General features: G+C 44.2%; 1 protein-coding gene across 1 annotated transcript in view; it reads left to right on the plus strand.

Moving 5' to 3' along the window:
* The first annotated feature begins 2,623 nt into the window (after positions 1-2,623).
* sgca (sarcoglycan, alpha) overlaps positions 2,624-26,252 on the plus strand; it is a 60,794-nt gene continuing 37,165 nt past the window's right edge. The window contains exons 1-5 of the mRNA XM_080213324.1: positions 2,624-2,687; positions 7,860-7,988; positions 13,864-14,018; positions 16,914-16,986; positions 21,396-21,594. Of these exons, the coding sequence (XP_080069450.1) occupies positions 2,651-2,687; positions 7,860-7,988; positions 13,864-14,018; positions 16,914-16,986; positions 21,396-21,594 (593 nt within the window). The 5' untranslated portion in view covers positions 2,624-2,650. The remainder of the gene's footprint in view (positions 2,688-7,859; positions 7,989-13,863; positions 14,019-16,913; positions 16,987-21,395; positions 21,595-26,252) is intronic.

Raw genomic sequence — 26,252 nt, forward strand, 5'->3', positions numbered from 1 at the left:
TATTTGAGAGGTATTCAATCTCTCCCTGAACATCTGCCATTGTTCCTCAACTGCCCAGTTTACTTGGGTCAATTCTTTTCTCAGGCCTGTATAATTAGCTCTGCCCAACAGCGTCTTCTCTCGCTCAATCTGAATCTGAAATTCTAGCACGTTATGATCACTCTTTCCAAGAGGATGTGAACAGTATGGCTATCTATCAACCCTTCTGTGCTACATTATACTAAATCTAAAATAGCCCATCCATTGCCAAATTGTTGTTGCTGCTTTAAGTGCATTGCTGCTTTAAGTTTGGGCGTTGTAACATTTCTTTGCCACAGGAAAGTTGATCAGATACAGTCAGCTTCCCGTTGCAGGTGCATTTAGCAACAAATGTACCAAAGAAGCCACAGAGTATTTGGGCTGTTTCTTTTTTGTTTGAACTTAAAGCTTGTTTTCAACACAGGCCATTTTGAACTTGTTTTAATTGCAGCAATTCTTTGCTTTTACCCAAGTTCCTTCATTTAAATTTGAAGCTGCAGCTATTCTTGCTGTAAGGGGGCAACAAGGTGGCGCAGCACCTAGCACTGCTGCTTCACAGCGCCAGAGACCTGGGTTCGATTCCCGGCTTGGGTCACTGTCTGTGCAGAGTCTGCACATTCTCCGCGTGTCTTCGTGGGTTTCCTCCAGGTGCCTCCCACAGTCCAAAGATTTGCAGGTTGGGCGGATTATAGAATAGAATCCATAGATTTCACAGAATCCCTACAGTGCAGAAAGAGGCCATTTGGCCCATCGAGTATGCACCGACCACAATCCCACCCTGGCCCTATTCCCGGAATCCCGCATATTTTACCTTGCCAAACATCTGACATTAGGGGCAATTTCACATGGCCAATCAGCCTAACCCGCACATCTTTGGGCTGTGCGAGGAAACCGGAGCACCCGAAGGAAACAAACACAGACACGGGGAGAATGTGCAAACTTTCCACAGACAGTGACCCGAGGCCAGAATTGAATCTGGGTCCATGGCACTGTGAAGCAGCAGCGCTAACCACTGTGCTACAGTAAGGCCCAGGTTAGCAGGGTAAATGGGTGGGAATAGAGCAGGGGGGTGGGGGGGGTAGGCCTGAATAAGATGCTCCTTCAGAGAGCCAGTGCAGACTCAATGGCGCAAATGGCCAGCTTCTGCACTGTAGGTATTCTATTCCATTCTAAATGTGTTTATTTTTATACTCTGTAAATTTCTTTTTAAACTCTTGACTCCGCTGGTCAATTTTATTTGTTTTTTCTTTCTTTTCTACCTGCTTTTTTTGTGTGTGTGTCTTTCAGCTTCATCAATCTATGGAGCTTCTTGGGGCTGCCACCTATCCTAAAATGTAAGCACAACTATCTTTCTGCATCTTGCTCGTCCTTCTTGTAATTGCCCATGTTACTATATTACTCGGGGTCTGGTCATATCTCTTCTGAGGTGTATGTCTCTCTCGTTAGGCTATGGTGTTCCACATCTTGGGTTCCTGTTCTACATTCCTGCAATCCTACATTCCTTACCACTTTTTTTTTATTGCCCTTGATCATCACCATTGTACTGTCACCAAATCCCATTCCGAAACCATGTCATAATTTGTATGTAATATGGGTTCTTTATGTTGCCATAGTGATGGCTCATTGCGATCTCATAGAGTCAATAAATCCTGACCATGCAGAAGGAGGCCATTCAGCCCATCGAGTCTGCACTGACCTGACCCAGGCCCACCCTTCCCCGCCCTATCCCCGTAACTCCACCGATTTGCCAAGGCTAATCCATCTAACTGACACATCTTTGAACACTCAGGGACAATTTAGCATGGCCAATCAACGTAACTTGCGCATCTTTGGACTGTGGGAGGAAACTGGAGCACCCGGAGTAAACTCATGCAGACACGAGGAGGATGTGCAGTCTCCACACAGAAGATCACCCAAGATCGGAATTGAACACAGGCGTTGTGAAGCAGCAGTGCTAACCATGCCGCTTGTGTGTTTAAACGTGAAAATTTGCATTGGCTAGCTTCAACTTTTTATAATTCCAAGTACGGTCTTGAATGGTGGAATCAAAAAACATTTTGGTGTTAGACTTTAAGCCGATTCCAAACCCAGCTTTTATCAGCATGTACTCAGTGACTTCAGGCATTTAAAAATAACAGCAGTGATATTAACTCAGCCACCTTATCTATTTCAGTTTATAAGCTGCTGCAGCCCATGTATTTTCTGATAAAACTAATGTTTATCGCTCACCATCACTTACTGATTTGAGGTTATTAGTTCTACAATGCTTATGTATCCTTCACTTTTGCATAATCTCACAAGAGGTGCACTCATTGATACATGTGTTTGATTTCTTTAAAACAGCACCCCAAGTAAAGTTTTAGAGGACCGCTTCATGGAACTTTATTCACCTCCCAGAACAAGAAGCGCCATTGCCGGAATTGATCACAGTGTGGAAGTTGAGAAGTTGAAGCAAAATCTTGCACTAGATGTGCAGCTGTCAACAGGCTGCAAAGAACATTCACAAAAATAGTGCGGCCGCAGTGAGTCAATCATTTGCCATGTTAGAATAGTCCCCCCGGCTGTTTGGCTGGCTCCCTTATGTTGCTGCCACTCAAAGTCAAAGCATTTTCCCCTTACCTTTTGGAGGAAGATGGCGATACAAAGAGTTTGGGTTTATGCTTCTGCAGGCAAGTTCTTTTTATTGTATTATCAGGATACTTTTACTAATAATTGGAACATTGTGTTTTTGAGGTTAGAACATAGATATGTATATCCCAAAGTGAGTATGCTTTGTGTAGCACCCGCAACATTTATATCCTTCACCATTGCATTCGGTTCCTGAACAGAGTATGAATTTAATACTGCCTTTGCAATTATACTTGAATTCAACCCAAAGTCAGAATATATTTGAAGTTTTCCTGTATTTAGCGTTATTAAAGTTTAGTTTATTCAGCTACACTTTTGAGTAGTTGAGCAGGGTGTGTTGTACAGAAGTATTTTAAATTGTGCTATTATTAAATTGCTTGCTTTGGTCGCATGGCAGTGGATGTATTTCAAGCAATAATTGACTGGGGAGTTACTGGGAATAAATAATGCAATGATGCAGGTCATTTAAAGTTTATAAATTCGTATATCGTTCAAAGATATTTAACCAGGAGCAGTATAGATGAACAAAAACATGATGTAAGTCAATTTGTCAATGAAGTGCTTTAGTTTGGATGATCTAACACAAGTGGTACCAAATATTAAACGAGAGAGCACATAAGCCCATGGTGTGATTGTTTTAATATTTCTGCTTGGATAATCTTCAGATCTCATTCCGGCCCGTGACCTATAACAGGTTATCTTCAGATAAACAAAAATAACGGCCAAGGTTTCTACGCCCTGATAGGCCCATCCGGCATGTCAGTTTGCATGCTCCTTCCCAGCTCCGGGATATTTTAGTGGAAGCAGGATTGGGTCTACCCATCCGCAGGTGCCGGGGATGGTCGGTTAGCAATAATTAAAGTCCATTGTCAGAGGCTGACTGGTAGTGTACTGTGCCCTCCCCCCACAAAGGAGTTGGACATTAGATCCAGCTGCCGAGAAGCAGCTTCCGGGTGGCAGATTGGGAAGCCACACTCTAGGTAGGCTTTGAGGACCTCCCCATCTGCCTGGTCTCAGCTGTGGTCACAGGCCTCTTGGCTGAGCAGCTTCCTCCTCCGCAATGGTGACCTACGTTTTTATATTTCAAAATTTGAAATGTTGGAAAGGGAGCCTCAAAATTGAAGTGTCCCGTAGCCCTCAGCCCTCTTATTGACACTTCAGGCCTCATCTCTTGGCGCTAAAGGGTCTCTTCTTGGTCTTCCAGCTGTGAGAGCTTGTCCCCCCATCCCACTCTCACCCCCAACCCTTGAAGGAACAGTGAATCTGTCCTTTATTGGCCGACGATGGGAAAATCATTGCCAAGTGACTGTTTCTCACATAGTGCGGGCCTGTGACCCCCATCTGACCCTCCCATTGGGGTCCATTTCTACCAGGAAATGATGATGAATTTGTCTAAGAAACTGGTTAGGCCACAGCTGGAAAACAGCAACTTTACATGGTAAGAATTATTTTTTTCAGCCTGAGAGTGATTAGAATTTAGCACAATTCGTTATTAAAATGTAAACTACCACAAGATTGAAAGGAAATTTATGCTCCAAGCTCATCCTTTCAGAAGGAAATTTGAACCTTTAACTTCAGTATTGGCTTTAACCACAGATAATGATTGAACATTGGATCCCAATTCAGATTTTTAGGAAGTCTTAACTTCTTGTTGTCTTGTTACACTTATAGAATCGTAGAATCCCTACAGTGCAGAAAGAGGCTATTCAGCCCATCGAGCCCACACCAACAACAATCCCATCCAGGCCCTGTACCCTTAACCCAGCATATTTATCCTGCTAATCCCTCTTGACACTAAGGGGCAATTTACCATGGGCAATCGACCTAACCCGCACATCTTTGAAGTGTGGGAGGAAACTGGAGCATCCCCACACAGACGTGAGGAGAACATGCAAACTCCACACAGTTAGTCACCCAAGGCCAGAATTAAACCCAGGTCCCTGGCTCTGTGAGGCAGCAGTGCTAACCACTGTGTCACTATACTGACCCAAATTACAGTATTACAGCAGGATCCATTTCATCTGACCATGAATTGTCTTTTTTTCCCCAAATTTTTATTGAGTCCAAATCCAAATTCTTATTGAATCCAATCCTTACGACGGGATTTTCCCATCTCGCCTCCCCAACCCCCTCCCCACCCACTGTAATTATAATGGGTGGGACACGGGACCATGCAAAGATCTATTGAGCTCGGGCAAGATTTTCTGATCTTGGGGGAGTGTGGTGGGAAAATCCTACCTATGTTCTCACACAAGTGATCCAAATAAGATCCAAGCTGACAAGGTAAGGTATTGCACTCTCATCTTGGGCTTGATATGATGCTTCATCTTAGCCAAAAGGCCGAGATGGCTTTGAAAAATTGCATCAGGCGACACCTCCGTTGAACCTCATTGGAACCCTGATCCTAGCCTGGGAGATCAAGCTGCCTTATCATTGATTTTTCCCTAGCCTGGGCGAACCACTTGCATGGGGCTTTGGCATCAAAGGTTATGGGGGGAGAAAGCAGGACTAGACTATTGAGTTAGACAAACCACCTTGATTGTGATAAATGGCAGAGCAGGCGCGAAAGGCCGAATAGACTCCTCCTGCTCCCATCTTCTATGGTTCATTAGCATGGTTTCAACACTGCCAGGTATCTGACCATGAACTGTCTCCTCTTGGCAGGCAGGTAACAGGGCTTCAATCAGTCTAGTATCTCACTTGCTGGTGCGCAGCCCTCCCCTTTACAGTAAGAGGTCTCACAACACCAGTTAATATCCAACAGGTTTATTTGGAATCACGAGCTTTCGGAGTGCCGCTCCTTCATCAGGTGAGTCACTTGATGAAGGAGCAGCGCACCAAAAGCTTGTGATTCCAAATAAACCTTTGGACTCTAACCTGGCGTTGTGAGACCTCTTACTGTGCCCACCCCAGTCCAACGCTGACATCTCCACCTCCTCTTTATGAATGAAGCTTTTCAACATTTGGATTCAATGTTAATTGCAACGGATTCCCCAGCCTACCCTCCAGCTTGTGTACCGGGAGGAACCAACTCTTTCCCTACACCTGCCACACAGCTCAAGCTGCACAACGTGGCATTTTTTCCGGCTCATTATACACTCTCAAGTGCATAATTAAAACATAATTTACATATACCCTCTTCTAATGTAATCAATGCAAATAAGTTGTAATTTTAACCCAATTAACATGTAATTAAGCAAATTACACTGTAGGACGTCCTGTGCCTCAGTGCATGGCCTCTCAACACAAAAGTCCAAGTTTTAGTCTCACTCCAGGCTTTCTTTGCAATGGGAGAGGCGAGTTTGATAATCCTTGCAGTATCTACACACCAGTCCCCAAAAGGAATGTTTGTGAAGGTATATCAACATAACCAAACTGCATTAGTAGACCCACCAGCAACTGACAGGACAGCTGAGATTTGCCGAATCTTTAGTAGTTCCCGTGGAACTGCATCAACTTTTAACATCCACCTACAACAGAGTCAAGGGCATTTCCTGTGAACGCAGTGGGGGGAGATCAGGTAATGGTCTTTATGGCAGGCCAATGGCACCTGTCACAGCTTTAAGGATTGGGAAGCGGAGTGATCTCTAGATATAGCAACATTCAGTTTTTGGGAAGTCCTTATTAAAAAGCCCAAGTAGGAATGTTGAGTGGCTGGTGTCTGCAGATATATCTAATGTCCAATTCCATTCAAGCATCAGTGCCAGGAAGGATGCAGTTTTCTATCCTATGCCATTAGTGAGGCACAGTTGCACAGTGGTTAGCACCATTGCCCCAGGGACCTAGGTTCAATTCCATGCTCGGGTCACTGTGTGGAGGTTGCACATTCTCCCCTGCATGGGTTTCCTCCCACAGTCCAAGGATGTGCGGGTTAGGTTGATTTGCAATATGAAATTGATCCTTCGTATCAGGGAGATTAGCAGGAAAATATGAGGGATTACAGGGATAGGGCCTGGGTGGGATTGTTGTCAGTGCAGGCTCGATGGGCTGAATGGCCTCTTTTTGCACTGTGGGGATTCTATGATTCTATGAAGCATGCAACCTTAAGGGTAGCTTCCATGGCTCTTCCCACCACTGGGATTGTCCAAACGTTCAGCTAATGGACTTTTTTGCTGGTCTACCAAATCTCCCACAGGGCAGTGTGGCTTGGAAGAGAGAGGGGAGAGTTTGGATGGGTGGGTGGGGGGTGGGGGGTGGGGGGGTGCGTCCTACCATATTAGGACCAGAAGGTCCTGGCTTATTTTCAGGTAAAATGACACCAAAAATTATTACAGTCTGCAATGTTTCTTCAGAAGGAGATCTTCAAAATGCAGCTGATGGAAATGCAATAAAACTTACTCCAACTTATAAATCAAAGAAAGGGTTTAATAAAGAAACATCATTACTCCAAAGTTGGGTCCTCACCCTGGGCCACTCCAAGCTACACACAATTCTACATAGTTCCTCATTTATAGTGGTCAGCTGACTATTACATCGCTCTTTAATTGGTTTACTGGGTCAGCTGACCCTCACATCTTGTTCCCATTGGTCACGCTACATCCAATACAAAGTTGTCACCAGTTACATTCTAACATTTGAACTGTGCTGAGATCTGGGGCAATTGTCCAATTATCTGCCATCAACAAGGATTATGTCAGTGAATGAGCATAACTGGAGAGGAAAACCGTTCTTGTAAATAATAATTTTCAAACTATTAATTTGTGTTCTCAGAAATACACGAAGAAAAACACTATAGCACAATGGTTAGCACTGCTGCTTCACAGCTCCAGGATCCTGGGTTCGATTCCCAGTTTGGGTCACTGTCTGTGTGGAGTTTGCACATTCTCCTCGTGTCTGCGTGGGTTTCCTCCGGGTACTCCAGTTTCCTCCCACAGTCCAAAGATGTGTGGGTTAGGTTGATTGGCCATGCTAAGAAATTGCCCCTTAGTGTCCAGGGATGTGTAGGTTAGAGGGGTTAATGGGTATAATATGTAGGGATATGGGGGTAGGGCCTGGAGTGGGATTGTGTTTGGTGCAGACTCGATGGGCCAAAGGACCTCTTTCTGCATGGTAGGGTTCTATGATTCTATGAACAAAGTAAACAGATTAAAGTACAATCAATAATTTCTTCACAATTCACTCCCTGTTTATAAAAAAACTGGTGTCATTCCAAGCTAATTTTTTAAAAGAGTGTGTTTCTTGCAATGGTTTAATTGATTTGTTCTGGTTTGCAGGACTCCTCACTTTAATATGTTCCATATTTGCTGATCAGACTGTGAATTCCAGAGCAGGGGTTTTATTTCTGCATGTGCTGCAGAGGGGCCACTATCAAGAAGGATTTCGCTCTTTCCAGGAAACATTTGGTGAACAAAACCATCCTACTTCATGTTTTCTTATGGTGTATTTACGCTCCAAAGTTTGCACCAGCACAGTAATTTCAACTGTGCACTGATGCAGAAATTTATCCATCTGTTGGACATGGGTGTCGCTGGCGAGACCAGCACTTATTGCCCATTCCTTATTCCCTTTGAGAAGGTGATGGTGAGCTGCCTTCTTGAATCTCTTCAGTCTACATGCTGTGCCATTAGGGAGGGAATTCCGGGATTTTGACCCAGCAACATTGTAAGAACAAGGTGATATGTTTCCAAGTGGGGATGGTGAGTGACTTGGAGGGGAATTTCCAGTTGGTGATGTTCCCATGTATCTGCCGATCTTGTCCTTCTAGATGGAAGTGATCATGGGTTCGAAAGGTGCTGTCTAAGGATCTTTGATTCGATTTTTTAAATTTGATTTATTATTATCACATGTATTAACAGTGAAAAGTATTGCTTCTTGCGTGCTATACAGACAAAACGTACTGTTCATAGAGAAGGAAATGAGAGAGAGAAGAATGTAGTTTTATAGTCATAGCTAGGGTGCAGAGAAATATGAACTTAATGAAGGGTAGGTCCATTCAAAAATCTGACAGCAGCAGGAAAGAAACTGTTCTTGAGTCGATTGGTATGTGGCCTCAGACTTTTGTATCTTTTTCCCAAAGGAAGAAGGTAGAAGAGGGTATGTCCAGTGTGCGTGGGATCCTTAATTATGCTGGATGTTTTGCTGAGACATCAGGAATTGTAAACAGAGTCAATGGATGGGAGGCTGGTTTGCACGATGTATTGGGCTACATTCACGACCTTTTGTAGTTTCTTGCGGTCTTGGGTGGAGCAAGAACCATACCAAGCTGTGATACAACAAAAAAGAATGCTTTCTATAAAAGTTGGTGAGAGTCGTAGCTGACATGCCAAATTTCCTTAGTCTTCTGAGAAAGTGGAGGGCTTTCTTAACTATACGGTCAGCATGAGGGGACCAGGACAGGTTGTTGGTGATCTGGACACATAAAAACTTGAAGCTCTTGACCTTTTCTACTTTTTGCCCTTGACGTAGACAGAGGCATGTTCTCCTTTTAAGCTTCCTGAAGTTGATGACAATCTCCTTCATTTTGTTGACGTTGAGGGAGAGATTATTGTTGCCACACCAGTTCACCAGGTTCTCTATCTCTTCCCAGTATCTGTCTCGTCATTGCGGTGAACTATTGCAGTGCATCTTGTAGTTAGTACACACTGCTGCTACTGAGCGTTGGTGGTGGAGGGAGTGGATGTTTGTGAATATGATGCCAATCAAGCGGGCTGCTTTGTCCTGGGCGGTGTCAAGCTTCTTGAGTATTGTTGGAGCTGCACTCATCCAGGCAATTGGGGGGGGGGTTGGTGGTGGTATTCCATCACACTCCTGATTTGTGCCTTGTAGGTGGTGGACAGGCTTTGGGGAGTCAGGAGGTGAGGTACTTGTCACAGCTTTCCTCACCTCTGACCTGCTCTTGAAGCAATTCTGTTTATGTGGTAAGTCCAGTTAAGATTCTGGTCAGTGGTAACCACAAGGATGTTGACTATCTGTGTAAACCCAGAGACAGGCCCCTAACATTGAAAGAAGTGGAGTGAATTGAATTTGGATACAGTGTGGTGTCAAGCCTGGTTTGTAAAGAACTCTTTGGTTAGATGCTCTGCAAGCTGATCTGGCCTAAATATAGATATTTAGAGAGTGGAGATCCCCCACTCTCTCGGGGTGCTGCTGCGGCCATAGGTCATAGAGCTCTCACCAAAACGGGAAGAGTTACATTTCCAGCCAGGAGGACAGCAAGCGATGGAAACAAAGTTCTGCCGGCCTGGAATTGCCAGCCTGAGATTGAAAACTGATTTGATTTGATTTGATTTGATTTATTATAGTCACATGTATTGGTTTCAGTGAAAAGTATTGTTTCTTGTGCACTGTACAGACAGACCATAACATTCATAGAGAAGAAAAGGAGAGGATGAAGAGTGTAGTGTTACAGTCATAGCTGATTGCAGCGTAAATGTGTCCTTTCTGTATAGTAGTACGGATATGTGGCTAAACACGAGGGGACATAGCTTTAAATTAAGAGGTGGTAATTATAGGACGGATGTCAGAGGTAGGTTCTTTACTCAGAACGTACTAAGGGCGTGGAATGCCCTGCCTGCAGCAGTTGTGGACTCGCCAACTTTAAGGGCATTCAAATGGTCAGTGGATAGGCATACGGATAACATTGGAATAGTTTAGATTAGAGGGTCATTAGATTGGTTCCATTGGTTGGTGCTACATCGAGGGCCGAAGGGCCTGTACTGCACTGTAATGTTCTATGTTCTATGTTCTAAACAACAAATTTTACTTTCATTAGCCCATGAGATATTGGAACAGAGTTGGGCCATTCGGCCCATCAAGTCTGCTACGCCATTCAATCACGGCTGTTATGTTTCTCAACCCTATTCTCCTGCCTTTTCCCCGTAACCTTTGATTACCTTACCATTCAGGAACCATTTATCTCTGTCTTAAATACACTCAGACCGTAACTCTACCACCTCGCCCGCCATGGAATCGGCACAGGCGAGGATCTGACTATGGAAATCTCCATTGACCTTAGGCGGGAAATTCTGGACTCGCCCCAGCAAGGCCGTAAAATCCCGGCCTTATGGTCCTGGCCTCCACAGCCTTCTGTGGCAACAAATTCCACAGATTCAGCACCCTCTGGCTGGAAAAATTCTTCGACATCTCAGTTCATAAGGGTCATCCCTTTACTCTGAGACTGTGTCTTCGGATCTTAGTCTCTCCTACTCATGGAAACATCTTCTCCGCATCAACTCTATCCAGATCTTGAGTATTCTCTAAGTGTCAATGAGATTGCCCCCACTTCATCCTTCTAGACTCCAACCAGTATAGACCCAGAGTCTTCAAAAACTCCTCGTACGTCAAGCTGTTCATTCCCAGGATCATTTCAATAGGATTTGGTTATAAACAACAATAGTACAAAATTGATTGAATTCCTTGACCTACAAAAAATATTTTCAAAGTAGCAATGTCCAATTTTTAAAAAACGTTTAGGAGACTTTGAGTGAATCTGTTCTATAATGTAAAGATCGATTCTGTCTTCGGGTTCGAATCCATTCCAAATGATCAAGAATTGTAGCCATTCATATCTGAATGGTCAAGTATGAAGAACACACATGGCACGGTGGCACAGTGGTTAGTACTGCTGTCTCACAGTGCCAGGGACCGGGTTCAATTTTGGCCTCGGGTCCCTATCTGCGTGGAGCCTGCACATTCTCCCAGGGACTGTGCAGATTTCTTCCGGGTGCTCTGGTCTCCTCCCACACTCCACAGATGCTTAGGTTAGGTGGGTTAGCCATGCTAAATTGCCCTTTAGTGTACAGGGATTTGTAGGTTAGGTGGATTGGTAAATGAATAGGGTTATGGGGATGGAGTGGGGGGTGGGTAGGCCTGGGTAAGATAATCATGCAGAATGGATGGGCCAAATGGCCTCCTTCTGCAATGTAGGGATTCTACGCACAGTAGCAGATACAGTCTCAGATGTGCCAGGCAGGCGATGAGACAGGAGATTCAGTGATTATATTTAAAGGGCTGGGAACAATTAAAGGGACGTATTACAGCTGGGGAATACAAGAGTTAGAAAGCCTTTGAAGCCAAAGCTTGAAAAGACAGACTATTAATTTGTTGTGGTCAAAATGAAGGGAAAAGGACCCCAGATAGGGGAGGCTTAGTGATATTATTGCTAAACTATTAATCCAGAAACTTGGCTAATATTTGGGGACTCGGGCTGAAATCCCACCATGGCAGATGGTGGACTTCGAATTCAATAAAAAATATCTGGAATTAAGAGTCTACTGATGATCATGAAACCATTGTCGATTGAGAGAAAAACCCATCTTGTTCACTAATGTCATCCAGGGAAGGACATCTGCCGTCCTTTTCTGGTCTGGCTGACATGTGACTCCAGAGCCGCGGCAATGTGGTTGACCCTCAACTGCCCTCTGAAATGGCCGCTCAGTTATCAAGGGCAACTAGGGATGGCAATGAATGCTGGCCCATCCATATATACATGTCCCACGAATGAATAAAAAATACAAAAAGGTGTATCTGTGAACAGTTAGCCCAACACTTTGCCCCGTTTGAAGGCCCTTGAACCTGTAGCATGGCATGAGTTCCTTGGTGGGCAACGTTGCACTGTGACAATATTCCACAGATCCATTCAACTGGGTCGGCCAAGTTTTCATCTGTAGTTAACTTTCGCTTCACTGTCCCTATGATGCTTGCTGTTTGTGATGTCTTTGTAGACTCTGAGAAGACAGCCAATGAAACAAAACTGATCGTGCTGGCATTCTTCCGTCACGCAGCACCATGGACACATAGAGCAAGACGTCCTGTGGGTCCTACCTCTGAGGAACCATTGAGCAGGATGTTTAGACAGGCATTCACATATTGGGGGCAGTTCTCCCATCGCAACCCGCAACTTTTCTGATTGGTTGGGCTGGGAGATGCGCGTCTTTGGTCTTGTTCCAGGATTTGCGCGTGCCCCGGGAATGCAAGACAGGGTAAGTTATTTGAATCTTTTTTTAATGAAGTTTAAATATATTTTGCATTTCATTATCAGGCATTTGCCAGTCCTGGTAGAATCGCTCACCCTGCCAGTGGGGTTTAGAGTGGATCCCCACGTTTGGGGAAGTAGCAGGACACCCTGTTGGAATGAAGGGGAGGCAATCGGGGCCCTCTCGGGGTTCAGGGGTCCGGGGAGATGTGCCCCCTGGTATGGCAAAGTGTCCATACCCAGGGGGCACTGGGCAGTGCCAAGGGGGTGGGGCCTATTATGGCAGGGCCTAGGGGCAATTGTTGGGGGTGGGGGGATCCCATTGCCACTCTGCATGCTGATCAGTCTGGGCTGGAGGGAAGCCAGCGATTGGAGTAGGCTTGGGAGGGGGTGGTGTGGTCTGCTGGTGGGGGGCAGGGGGTGGTGGGGGGTGTCTGCCATGCTAGGAGGGTTGGGCTGGACACTGGGGGCACTCCGGTACGGGGTTGGGTCAGGGCTGGCCCGGGAATTGCAGTGGGAGCTGCGCTTGGGCCGTGGGGAGGGCTGGAGGGGAAACATTGCGATGGTCCTAGGCTGACCAGTTATCAACTGGCCAACAAACGGGGAGACTGACAGATTGGGACCACTGTGCATGCACAGAGTCCCAGAACTATCAGGCTCCAGCGTGAATAAGTCTCGCTTCCCTTCCACAGTCATTTAATGAGACTCACAATTGAGACCTCTGCATTGCACAGACTGAGGAGATTCGAGTGAGAAGTTGAACTGAGAAAACAGTCATGGTCTAGAACAGTTTTCCCGTCAATTCAGCACTTTTGGGACAATAGCCCCCATTATTGTGAACCACGGGGGGATTAAAATGCTCAACCCTTTACCACCAAGTAGGACAAAGGCAGCAGACGCATGGGACTATCACCACTTGCCAAGTCCCCTCCAAGTCACTCACCAGCCCGACTGGGAAATACATCATCATTTTTTCATTTTCAATGGATCATAATCCTGGAAATCCCTCCCTAACTGCACTGTGGGTGTACCTATACCATCGCGATTGCAGAAATTCAAGAAGATGGTTCATCACCACCTTCTCAAGACTAGTTATGGATGAGTAATAAGTGCTGACCCCAACCAGTGATGCCCACATTCTGTGAATAAATAAAGAATAAACAAAGAGGTAGATATGTATTTTAGGCTTTACAATCATCATTTTGGCACAGAAGAAGCTTCTTGTTCATTATTTTATTGATCCTATCCGTTTCAATGTAAAATTGTCATTTACTACTTATTTCAATCTCAACTTTCTATTGCAGGCATAATAACCAATACTCCAATTACATTCAGCACCAACCTCGATGATCACCCTGATCGCCCACGATGGCTTCGTTTCACTCAGCGGACTGCATACCATGATGGGATGCTTTATGGCACGCCAACTTTGGAGGATGTTGGGCAGACAATAATTGAAGTAATGCATTTTCTGTCCAGACAGTTCTTGAGCACTTTTAGAATAAGTTTAAGTTTGTTTATTAGTGTCACAAGTAGGCTTACGTTAACTCTGCAATGAAGTTACTGTGAAAATCCCCCAGTTGCCACACTCCAGCGCCTGTTCGGGTACACTGAGGGAGAATTTAGCATTGCCAATGCACCTAACCAGGACATCTTTTGGATTGTGGGTGGAAACCGGAGCTCCCGGAGGAAACTCTCGCAGACACGGAGTACAGACAGAGAGCCAATATGTGTACAACATTCAGTAAAAATTTCACAGTCTAAGTATGATGTCTTTATAATTAACAAATCTATTTACAATCCTAGCCCACTACCATTTTACTTTATGGCAAGTATGCAATAACATTCTTTATTTGACTAAAAGATTAGGGTTAAGTGTTCTTGATCCAAACTCATTTTTCCATATGTTGTGTGTAGCATGATATAACATACTTAATTAAATCAGATGATTCATTCAGATTGTCATAATGTTCTTAACTTAAATGTGTTGTAATATTTAATCTCTTGTGACAAAAGAAAAAAATGGTCATGTATAATTATGGTTCAAAACATTTCCCTAATTTTTACAATGGGTGTCGGGCTGTTTTCTTGTTCTATATTATTTTACGTACTTTAAACACAAACATTAATTGTGTTTTGAAGAAGAAATTAGATCCAGCTCTTGGGGCTAAAGGGATCAAGGGAGATGGGGGGAAGGTGGGATCAGGATATTGAATTTGATGATCAGCCATGGTCAAAATGAATGGCAGAGCAGGATCAAAGGGCTGAATGGCCTACTCCTGCTTCTAAATTCTACGTAGTTACAGCAGAATTAGATCTTTGTCTTTAATGAGCTCATGTTATGCAATCTGACATGAATATTCAATCAAATCATAGAATCATAGATACCCTACAATGCAGCAGGAGGCCATTTTGTCTGTCAAACCTGCACCAACAACAATCCCACCCAGGCCATATCCCTGTAACTCAATGTATTTACCCTGCTAATCCCCCTGACATCAAGAGACAATTTAGCCTGGCCAATCAAGCTAACTCACACATCTTTGAATTGTGGGAGGAAACCAGAGCAGTCGGAGAAAACCCACGCAGACATAAGGAGAATGTGCAGACTCCACACAGACAAACACCTGAGGGCAAAATTGAACCCGGGTCCCCTGCACTGTGAGGCAGCAGTGCTGACCACTGTGTCACCGCACCGCCCCATCCGATTTTCTTTATTAATGATTTTATGATGCGCTATAAGAGCTCAGGGTGGGATTTTCTGGTCTTTCCTGCGTCTGGGATGTTCTAGTCCCACTGAAGGCATCATCCCCCGACAGGTTCTCTGATGGCACAGCTGGCGAGCAACGCAAATGGCCATTGACTTCAGCAGGACTGGAAGTTTCCGCCAGCAGCCACCTTCGTCACTGGAAAACCTGCCATGGTGGGGGGGGGGGGGGGGGGGGGGGGGGGGGGGCGGGGGGCGGGGGGGGGGGCGGTGTGGTGGGGGGGATGTGGGATGTGGGATGTGTGAGGGAATCCCTCAGACACCCTGCTGAACAACTCCAGCCTGGCTGAAGAAAATGAGGTTTGACCCAACCACTCATGCCAATTTTAGAGCATAGAACATAGAAAAACTATAGCACAAACAGGCCCTTCGGCCCACAAGTTGCACCGATGATATCCCTACCTACTAGGCTTACCTATAACCCTCAATTCTATTAAGTTATTTTCTATTTTCTCTTTGATCTCTACACTCCATGCATATCAAGATCAAACTACAATACGTTAAATGACCCATGATTCAGACTTGAGGTAACATGGAATGTGAAGGTGCATTCAGGTTTATCCCAGTCTCTCGCAGTGATTCTGTTATCATGATTCTATGGTCCATTCCAGATATTCAATTCCTTTATGACTATAACTATTGACCAAATAACATGCCCCAGATTCTCAGTGCTTGACCTCCCTTCAGCTCCTCATCCTTTGCAAAGCATCCCCGTTCAACAGAACCGAAAGCTGTTTCAACTCATTGTGTGCTGATCCTACAACCAATGAGCTACCATAAATTGCAGCCTATCAGTTAATGTGGTGTATCAGAAGTCCAATTTTCCCAGTTCCAAAAGTCAAATCTTTAGATATACTTGACGTGTAAGCCAATCCTCCGTTTCAACCACTGCATGCGGTGTCTTCATTAAAAGTCAACCTCAAACTTTCACCACACAAATACATGTTTTAGTTTCTGATATATTATAATGGTGGCACAATGGTTAACACTGCTGCCTCACAGCACCAGGGACCTGGGCTCAATTCCGGCCTCGCATTACTGTCTGTGTGGAGTTTGCACGTTCTCCCCATGTCTGCATGGGTTTACTCCGGGAGCTCCGGTTTCCTCCCACAGTCCAAAAATGTGCAGGTTAGGTTGATTGGCCATGCTAGAATTTCCCCTTAGTGAGGAGTGGGATTAATAGGGTAAATACATGGGTTACTGGGATAGGGTCTGGATGGGATTGTTGTCAGTACAGGTTCGATGGGTCAAATGGCCTCCTTCTATACTGTAGGGATTCTATGATCCTATGAACCGAGTGCAAGGGATGAAGAAGCAAAAATGGGGAGTTTAAGACAAGCTCACTCTTTGCATTGGATGCCGAGGATGTTCCAAAATGGCGACTGCTGATCCCTATGCCAGCTTTTATACTCACTGTATAAGACAAACCCAATTTTTGGAGGGATTTTTCGAGGCTCCAAATATTGACTGATACGTCAACTTCCAAGGTGCACTGAAATACATGAGTAGTGTTAACCTACACTAGACACTAAGAATACTGCACAATAAAGGTGTTCTGAGGTTAATTGCTGTTTTCCTTTTGATTAGGTAACGGCTTACAATAGGGAGACATTTGAGACAACAAGACAAAATATCATCATTAATGTTGAGCAGCCAATAGGTGAGATTTTTCTTACTCGTTCATGGGATGTGGGCTGGGCCAGCATTTATTGTCCATCCCTGAGGCCATTTAAGAGTCAACCACATTGTTGTGGGTCTGGAGTCACATGTAGGCCAGACTGGGTAAGAAACCAGATGGGTTTTTACAACAATCTATGATGGTTTCATGAGACATTTAATTCCAGACTTTTATTGAATTCAAATTTCATTATCGGCCATGGTGGGATTCCAGAACACCATGCTTGCCAGAGCATTACCCTGGGTGTCCGGACTATAGCATAATACCACTATGAATTTCAACATCTGTCATGGTGGGATTCGAACCCAGAGCATTACCCTTAGCTTCTGGATTACTAGTCCAGTGACAAGACCACTAGGCCACTGCCTCCCCGCAGTATTTCACATGAAATAATCAATTGATGACTTCCCCACTTTGTCACTTGGTTGTGAAATAAGCCTGAATGAATGAACCCACTTTATTTACAATGTGTTAATTTATCTGAGGATCCACATTGTTTTGACTTTTAGATATTGTATAATTTGATGAGCTAATGGAGAGTCACACTCCGAAAAAAAAACAGAGATAGATTATGGGGTGGCTCGGTAGCACAGCAGTTAGCATTGCTGCTTCAGAGCTCTGGGGACCTGGGTTTGATTCCCGGCTTGAGTCACCATCTGTGTGGGGTTTGCACATTCTCCTCGTGCCTGCATGGGTTTCTTCTGGGTGCTCCAGTTTCCTCTCACAGTCCAAAGATGTGCAGGTTAGGTTGATTGGCCATGCTAAAATTGCCTCTTGGTGCCCTGAGATGCAAAGGTTAGAGGAATTAGCGGGTAAATGTGTAGGGATGGGGGGGTGGGATTGTGGTCAGTGCAGTCTCGATGGGCCAGATGGTTTCTATGATCCCGAACAAACCACAACTAATAGATAAAACATATCGGCCAGAACTCTACCATCGCGCCTGCCACGGAATCGACCCGGGCGAGTGTCCAACGTTGGAAATCTCCTTTGACCTTGGGCTGGAATTTCTGGTCTTGCCCAAGCGAGGCTGTAAAATTCTGCCCGTTATTTTGTTTGAATATCAGCAAGTTTGATTTTATTTTTCCTCGTTCAGATGGCCCCATCATGTAAATTTCAGACTGATCGATTTAATTTGAAGATATTCTCATATCGTTAATAACACAATGACACTTACTGGAAGATGGAAATTCACTGGGCAATTAATCACCATCAGCAGTGGCACTGTCTGGAAATGACCAGGATTTGCAAGTGGCCATGAATGTCTCTGGCATTGTTTGTGGGTTGTCAAGGTTAAACTTGTAGGAAAACCAAAAAGTATTTGTGCCAGAGGTTCTGTTAAATAATTTGGATTGGGACATGGATAAACCTCCTGGGTGATTATGTTATTCATTCACAGAATGTAGGCATCACTGGCCAGCATTTATTGCCCATCCCTAAAGATCCTTGTGAAGGTGATGATGATTTGCCTTCTTGAACCACCATGTGGTGTAGGCACACTCACAGTGCTGATAGGGAGGGTGTTTAAAATTAAAATCTACATCTTGTAAAGTTACGCTTCGCACATCAGATGTATAAGTTTCAAGTATCATTTCAAACGTTATTCAAAGGTTCCGTCTACTTTTTTATACAGTGTATTTACAAGCACTCATCACACTGGATGATTTATTCCACTGTTTCCCTTTGTTACTTAGACAGAAATGTCCATCAAATGCTTATTTTCAGATGTCCATTTTTAAAGTGTGTGATAAATGCTGATAATTGAGTATCAGGCCATGTCTGTGCATTTATTCTCAAATGTTTAGCACAGTAAATTTTGTTCCAGCAACAGAAGCCTGCTTTGTGCTTTCATTTAGCTGGACACTGAAGGTAGCCGATTTTCATTTTGACCTGGTGACAGTAAAGGAATGATGAAATAATTCAAAGTCAGGATGTAAGGCCAAAAGTTTTTCTTCAAGCCATGAGGGGATATTAACTTCCTGATTGTTTATTGTGACAAAGAATGGAGCATTTCTGTTTGCCATAACCTTTGTAATGGTTCCTTTCATTCAATCACAAGACCCAAAGGAGTTGTGCACAGGATCATGTCCTGAGTCTAATTTAGTAGAAAGGTGGTAGGCTCGAACACAAAATGTGGCAGTATTCAATAAAACCAAATTACTGCGGATGCTGGAATCTGAAACCAAAAGAAAAAATGCTGAAAAATCTCAGCAGGTCTGGCAGCATCTGTAAGGAGAGAAAAGAGCTGATGTTTTGAGTCCAACGCTCTTTGAACAAAGGGTCATCTGGACTCGAAACACCAGCTCTTTTCTCGCCTTACAGATGCTGCCAGACCTGCTGAGATTTTCCAGCTTTTTCTCTGTGCAGCAGCATTCCTTATGTGGCAGGGGGTCAGAAATCTCAGTCAGGATGGTGCATGGACCCAGGTCTCGCAGATCAAATTTTCTGACAATTTCAGCCTCAATTAAAGGTGATATCACGCTGGGGGGGGTGCGGGGGGGGGTGCTTTCAGGAAGGTGGAATCAGAGGGGAGAATTATATGTTGAATCGTCCTGAAACTGTAAAATCCCACTGGAGGTCAATAGGCTGTGGTCTGCCCCTCGTCCGCTCCGATTCCCATGGCAGGCAGAGTGGTAAAATTCTGGCTTTTATGTCAAGTGTATTTGAATGCTTAAATATTTGTTTCTGCTGTAACTGATGTGAAGGTCTGATCTTTTTTGCATACAATACAAAGGCTACATTACAAAACCAATCCACATTGTTTTACATTTATAACTTACCAGCTTTATATAATATATAATGTGTAAAGCACTCTTACTTACAGACGAATGATCAACATTCACCTATTTGCAGACGTTGGCCTTGAAATTCAATGATGCTGTCTATTCCACAGCTGTAAGACGGGTATCAGGGTTCCCATACAGTGGGTGGTTCACACATTCCCATATAGTGGGTGGTTCGCACATACATTCTGAGCAGGACATGTTCTTTTCATTTGCAAATCCATAAATGCCAGCAATAGACCCCTCCAATTAGTTTTCAAATTACTTCCCTGAATTTGGAGCCGGGATGTGTCAGAACACTCCTTTCCACTCCTAATTAAAATCAAGGCCACTGTTGGTTGCTACTCAGCAGCTTTTGCCCCCCACCCGCAGCACCCCCCCCCACTCCCCTGCCTTCACCCAACCCCCCCACCTCCTATCTTCCCCCACCCCTCCACCTTCCCCCACCCCTCCACCCTCACCCCGCCTTCCCTCACCCCCCCCTTCCCCACCCCTCCACCTTCCCCCACCCCTCCACCCTCACCCCGCCGTCCCCCACCCCCGTCTTCTCCCACCCCCCTGCCTTCCCCACCCCTCCACCTTCACCCCGCCTTCCCCCAACCCCCGCCTTCCCTCACCCCCCCTTCCCCCAACCCCTGTCTTCACCCACCCCCCGCCTTCCCCACCCCTCCATCTTCCCCCACCCCTCCATCTTCCCCCACCCCTCCACCTTCACCCCGCCTTCCCCCACCCCTGCCTTCTCCCACTCTCTGCTTTCCCCATCCCCCAGCCTTCCCCCCCACTCCCCACCTTCCCCTGCTCCTACCAATTGTTAGTTTTCCCTCCTGAAAGCTGACTCACCCTGCCCTTTCCCTCACATAATCACCCACCCTTTGCTGATGGTGTGCCTCCAGATTCCTGTATTGGCTAAGGTTATTCATGAAGGTCCCGCCTTCTCATCTTTGCCCCCTCGCCCGAGGTGTAGTGATCTTCAGATTAAATCATCACCAAACAGCTCTCCCCCCTCAAAGGAGAGAGCAGACTATGGCCATCTGGGACTACGGCGACTTTAGCTTTTACCTGAGAATGTCCGGTTGGCCCCCACTCTGATTGTACATCAGGTCTGAGACCCAACATCGCGTCAGTCTTGGACCAACTCCTCCTTGAGAAATCTAAAGTCTCGGCCTTATGGTTTTTGAGTCACTAATGAAAGTCTAAAATACGTTTATGCTGATAGCCAATCACTTTTTTCTCTACACTTTCTCCTCTTGTGCAAGTGAAATGAAAATATATCAACATTTTACATTGAAGACAATAGGAGCAGGAAGAGGCCATTTGGCCCTTTGACCCCGCTCCGCCATTCATTATCGTCATGGCTGATCATCCAACTCAATATCCTAATCCTGCTTTTTCCCCATAACCTTTGGTCCCATTCGCCCCAACTGCTATATCCAGCCGCCTCTTGAATATTTTCCCCAACATTTTTACGCAAACAGGTTACTCTGCGGGAGACGATTTGTCTGCTGTTATTTCTGCAGGCAGTAATACAACAGTTAATGTAGACAAAACCTTGCAGGGGAATTTTGCTCACATTTGTTAGTCAAGTTAAATGAAAGATCTTTCTTGCTGCAGAGTTGAAATTGCCGTACCAGGTTGAATTCTTTGTGAAAAACAGAGATGTGGAGGAAGTTTTACCCTTCGAGGTTCAAAAACATTTCATGGACAGCGTGCAGAGCATCTGGGAATCCAATCACCTGAGTATGATCAATATCACTTCTGCATTAGACAGGGGAGGTCGAGTCCCACTGCCTATCGAAGGAAGGAAAGAAGGGTGAGGCAATTTCTATCCACTTCAAAAGCATTTTTGATTTTGATTTGATTTATTATTGTCACATGTATTAGCATACAGTGAAAAGTATTTTTGCTTGAGTGCAATACAGACAAAGCATACTGTTCATGGAGGAGGAAACAAGAGAGAGCAGAATGTAGTGTATAGTCATAGCTAGAGAGTAGAGAAAGATCAACTTAATGTAAAGTAAGTCCATTCTGAAGTCTGATGGCAGCAGGGAAGAAGTTGTCTTTGAGTCGTTTAGTACACAAACTCAGATTTTTGTTATCTTTTATCTGATGGAAGAAGGTGGAAGAGAGAATGTCCACTGTGTGTGCAGTCCTTAATTATGCTGGCTGCTTTTCCGAGGCAGTGGGAAATGTAGACAGAGTCAAAGGATGGGAGGTTGGCTTGCATGATGGATTGGGTTACATTCATGATCTTTTGTAATTTCTTGCCATCTTGGGCAGAGTAAGAGCCAGACCAAACTGTGATGCAACCATTGTGGGTAAAGTCAATGCAGCGCTTCTGCACATTTCTTTATGGATGAAGATACAACTGACAAGTACAAACCATCCAGCTAACTATTGCCAATATCTGTCAGGTTTGACATCAACTACTACATTAAAAACAGAAACGGCAATTTCTCATTTCTGATGCTCTGCTAAATAGGAGCTTGACTGAAAATCAGCAGATCTTGGAGTGCAGAGAATTGGGCACCTCTTATACTGAACAAGCTGTTTGGGGAATGGAATGGGAGATTAGGAAAAGATATGGTCATTTCTGGATTTTCTTATAGTCAGTTATGGGATGCGGCCGTTGCTGGTTAGGCCAACATTTCTTACCCATCCCTAATTGCCCTTTGAGAAGATGGTGGCGAGTTGCTGCAGTCCCTGTGCTGTAGGTACACCCAGAGTGCTGTGAGGGAGGCAGTTCCAGGATTTTGACCCAGGGAGTCTGAGGGGAAATATTCCTGCTCCTCCTGGCCCCCCAAAATAATTAAACATGTCCAGTCATCCCATTTAGTATGTCATTCACTTATTTGTATCTCAAACTTTCAAACAGGGCTCTGTATGCATCATTGAATCCTGATTTGTAGAATTGAATGAGGCTTTGGTCTGACTCAGGCTCAGGCTTGGGTTGTCCTTTGATGAAAGACCTGTCAATATGCTAGCCGTTATGTGAGGGACAGGAACAGAGTGGTACTCACATCACTCGAGTTGTAAAAACCCTATTTTCATCCAGCGTACCAACTTAAAATTGGTCTTACAAATGCTTCCATATAAGATTTATTTTGCAGCCACTGTTCATGGAAAGGGTGAATGTCTACTAAATAGTAGGTAGATGCATAGCACAACAACCATTTTTTTATTATCCATTCCCTAAAACTAACTGTCCTGATCATAAAAAACAAGACCCATGCCCAACACTGAAACAGAATATTAAATTTAAGGCACATCTCTGGAATTATAGAATCATTAAATTCCTACAGTGCACAAAGAGGCCATTCAGCCCATCCCCATAACCCACTATATTCACCCTGCTAATCTCCCTGACACTAAGGGGCAATTGAGCAACCTAACCTGCACCTCTTTGGACTGTTGGAGGAAACCTGAACACCCGGAGGAAACACAGACAGTGATCCAAGGCCAGAATTGAACCCGGGTCCTATATGATAGAATTTTATATATAGAATGACATTCTATGATTCTACATCTCTAGTTGGCATTATTTCTACCTGTATTTTAAGACTGGTAATTCTTATCAATTTACTGTGCTTTGTTGGCCTCTTATCTCTTAATGTGTTCTGAGATTGAGTAGAATCTAATTTCTCCCAGTAATAAGAAGATAACATCGCTTATTAGTGGCAAATTGTACCCCTTTGCAAGCCTACATTCTTTCAGCTTCTATCCACAAATTTCCTAACTTTGTTTCTCCTTTTCAACTATTTCATTGCTTTGTTTGCAATGAACTGTTTCATTAGTAATGCCTTTGCAATTAAAATGCCACAGGTTGTATGGAATGATGGCACGCACAGGGATCTTGTGCCTGGCATGTTATATCAACATTTGTGGAATAATGAAGATCTACTGTGTATTCATTGTTGGGTTTCACATTAATCAAATGCGGCTGTTGATGAATCTGGAATCCAAATAGAAACAAGCTCCGTCAGAGAATGAAAAATCGCACAAAACTAAACTGGCAATTGAAGTGTTCATCTATTTATGTAGATGGTGATACAGGAAGCAAAACGATTGCAAGCATAGCCCATTATTTCCCTTTATCAGCAGGAGCTCCGAGTACCTTCGTCGGGCACAGAGACTATTTTTAATTTGTAGCAAGTATGAAATGTTTGTAAGTAGATAGAATGGAATCTGCCAGAGAATAAAATTCACCATAGCAACCACAGCCTGTGTGAAGCTACTGTGGAGAATTAACCTCCTGTCACATACATTATGTCTGGCTCGCCCAAACATAATGCAAATTCGTTCAGAATTGCTGTTGTGCATTGCCAGAACTAACACATGCACAACTGCAGGCAGCCATTACTGAACAATTGTGATTTATACTTCAGCCAAAGAAAGGGCAACACTGAGGGCCCTACTCTATACACCCTCTCTACTTTAAAAATAACTCAAATGTAAAATGCACATAATTCAATATGACCAAATTAATATCGATGTACCTGAAAACTTAACAGGTTGGATTGGAAATCTGTTCTTCATTACAACTAAAACATTTGACCAACATTTCCAGAGTAATTTACAGGTTTAAACAATGTATTTCACGGGTGGCTCAGTGGTTAGCACTGCTGCCTCACGGCGCCAAGGACCCAGATTCGATTCTCAGACTTGGGTGACTGCCTGTGTGCAGTTTGCGTGTTCTCCCCATGTCTGTGTGGGTTTCCTCCGGGTGCTCTGGTTTCCTTCCCACATTGCAATGATATGCAGGCTAGGTGGATTGGCCATGCTAAATTGCCCTTAATGTCCCAGGATATGTAATTTAGGAGGATTTGTGGGGTAAGTACATGGGGTTAAGGGGATAGGGTCTGGGTAGGATGCTCTGTTGGAAAGTCAGTGCAGACTTGATGGGCCCACTGGCCTCCTTCTGCACTGTAGGGATTCTATGATTTCTTTAACATCAGTATATTTTTAATAAAAATATCATCATTTGACAAGAAACAATGACAAGAACAATTTTCTTCTTCCTTCCCACACACTTTCAATTTACCTTCTTGGCTTATTTCTCTTGCGCCGAAATTCTATCACGTCGGACAACAGAAATATCCATTACCTTGGGCGGGAATTTCTGGTCTCGCTCGAGCAAGGCCGTAAAATCCTGCCCTTTATGTTTGCACATCTTCGTCCATTTCCGTTGCTTGACTTTGTTCTCTCAACAACTCTGACCATGACCTTCTGACCAGTGATGAACTCTCTCAGTTTCATGCCTGATTTATCATGACTTGTCCTCACCCTGTCTTGCATTTCTATAAGACCATAAGAATTAGGAGCAGAAGTAGGCCATTTGGCCCATCGAGTCTGTTTCGCCTTTCAATGCGATCGTGACTGATCTGATAAGATAATCCTCAACTCAATTTTCCCACCTTGTCCCATAACCGTTGATTCTCTGAAAATCTATCTATCTCAGTCTTCAACATGCTTAATGACCCAAACTCCACAGTGCTCTGTGATAAAGAATTCCAACAATTCAATACTCTTTGAGAGAAAAAAATCCTTCTCATCTCTGTTTTAAAGGGGTGACCCCTTACTCTGAGATTATGTCCTCTGGTCCTAGACTCTCCCACAAGGGGAAACAACCTCTCCACAACTACCCTGTCAAGCCCCCTGAAATCCTATATGTCTGAATAAAGTAATCTCTCATTCTTCTAAACTTCAATGAGTACAGGCCCATCCTACTCAACCTCTCCTCATAAGAAAATCCCTTCACACCCAGGATAATTTAGTGAGCCTTCTCTGGACTGCCTCCAATGCCAGTATAGCTTTCCTTAGATAAGGAGACCAAAGCTGTTTTTTCTTAATTTGCTATTGGCTTATGCAAACAGAATATTGTGCTACTTGCAAGGCTGAGCAGCCTGTTGTAGGCTGTGGGGTTATTCTGCAAGGGAACAGAAAATTGTACAGCCTATACTGAAGGGAAGCATGGACATGACTGCTTAGTATGTCACCCAACAAGCACCTCTACACAGATCTCTTCACAATCTTTACACGTCTTTCTGTAGCACCATTCGATGTTGGGCAATTCTATGGCATTGGAACACATTTGACTCCATTCTTGCTCAAAATTATTTCAAACTCTTTCGATGTAAATAGCAGACCATTATCTGATTTCAATACTTCTGGTAGACCTTAGATCTCATGTCAATTTCTCAAACCCCTCAACAGTTTTAACACTTATGGTATAGGGCATAGACTTGACATTTATCAACTCGCTTACAACTCTCGATTTTCCCCTTCCACTTCAAATAATTGGGACTCACTCACTCCCTTTCTTGCATTTGACAATGGAATGAAAGGAACCTAGGTTGGATCACTCGTCATTCTGAGACACACTCCATAACTTTTCACCAACTCTTTACCAAAAATGACTTCTTGCTATATCTTTCTCATAATGACTATAATATCATAATATCAAAGAACAAA

This window comes from Carcharhinus amblyrhynchos, chromosome 27, assembly GCF_965287045.1.
Source record: "Carcharhinus amblyrhynchos chromosome 27, sCarAmb.v2.hapA, whole genome shotgun sequence".
NCBI classification, from domain to species: domain Eukaryota; kingdom Metazoa; phylum Chordata; class Chondrichthyes; order Carcharhiniformes; family Carcharhinidae; genus Carcharhinus; species Carcharhinus amblyrhynchos.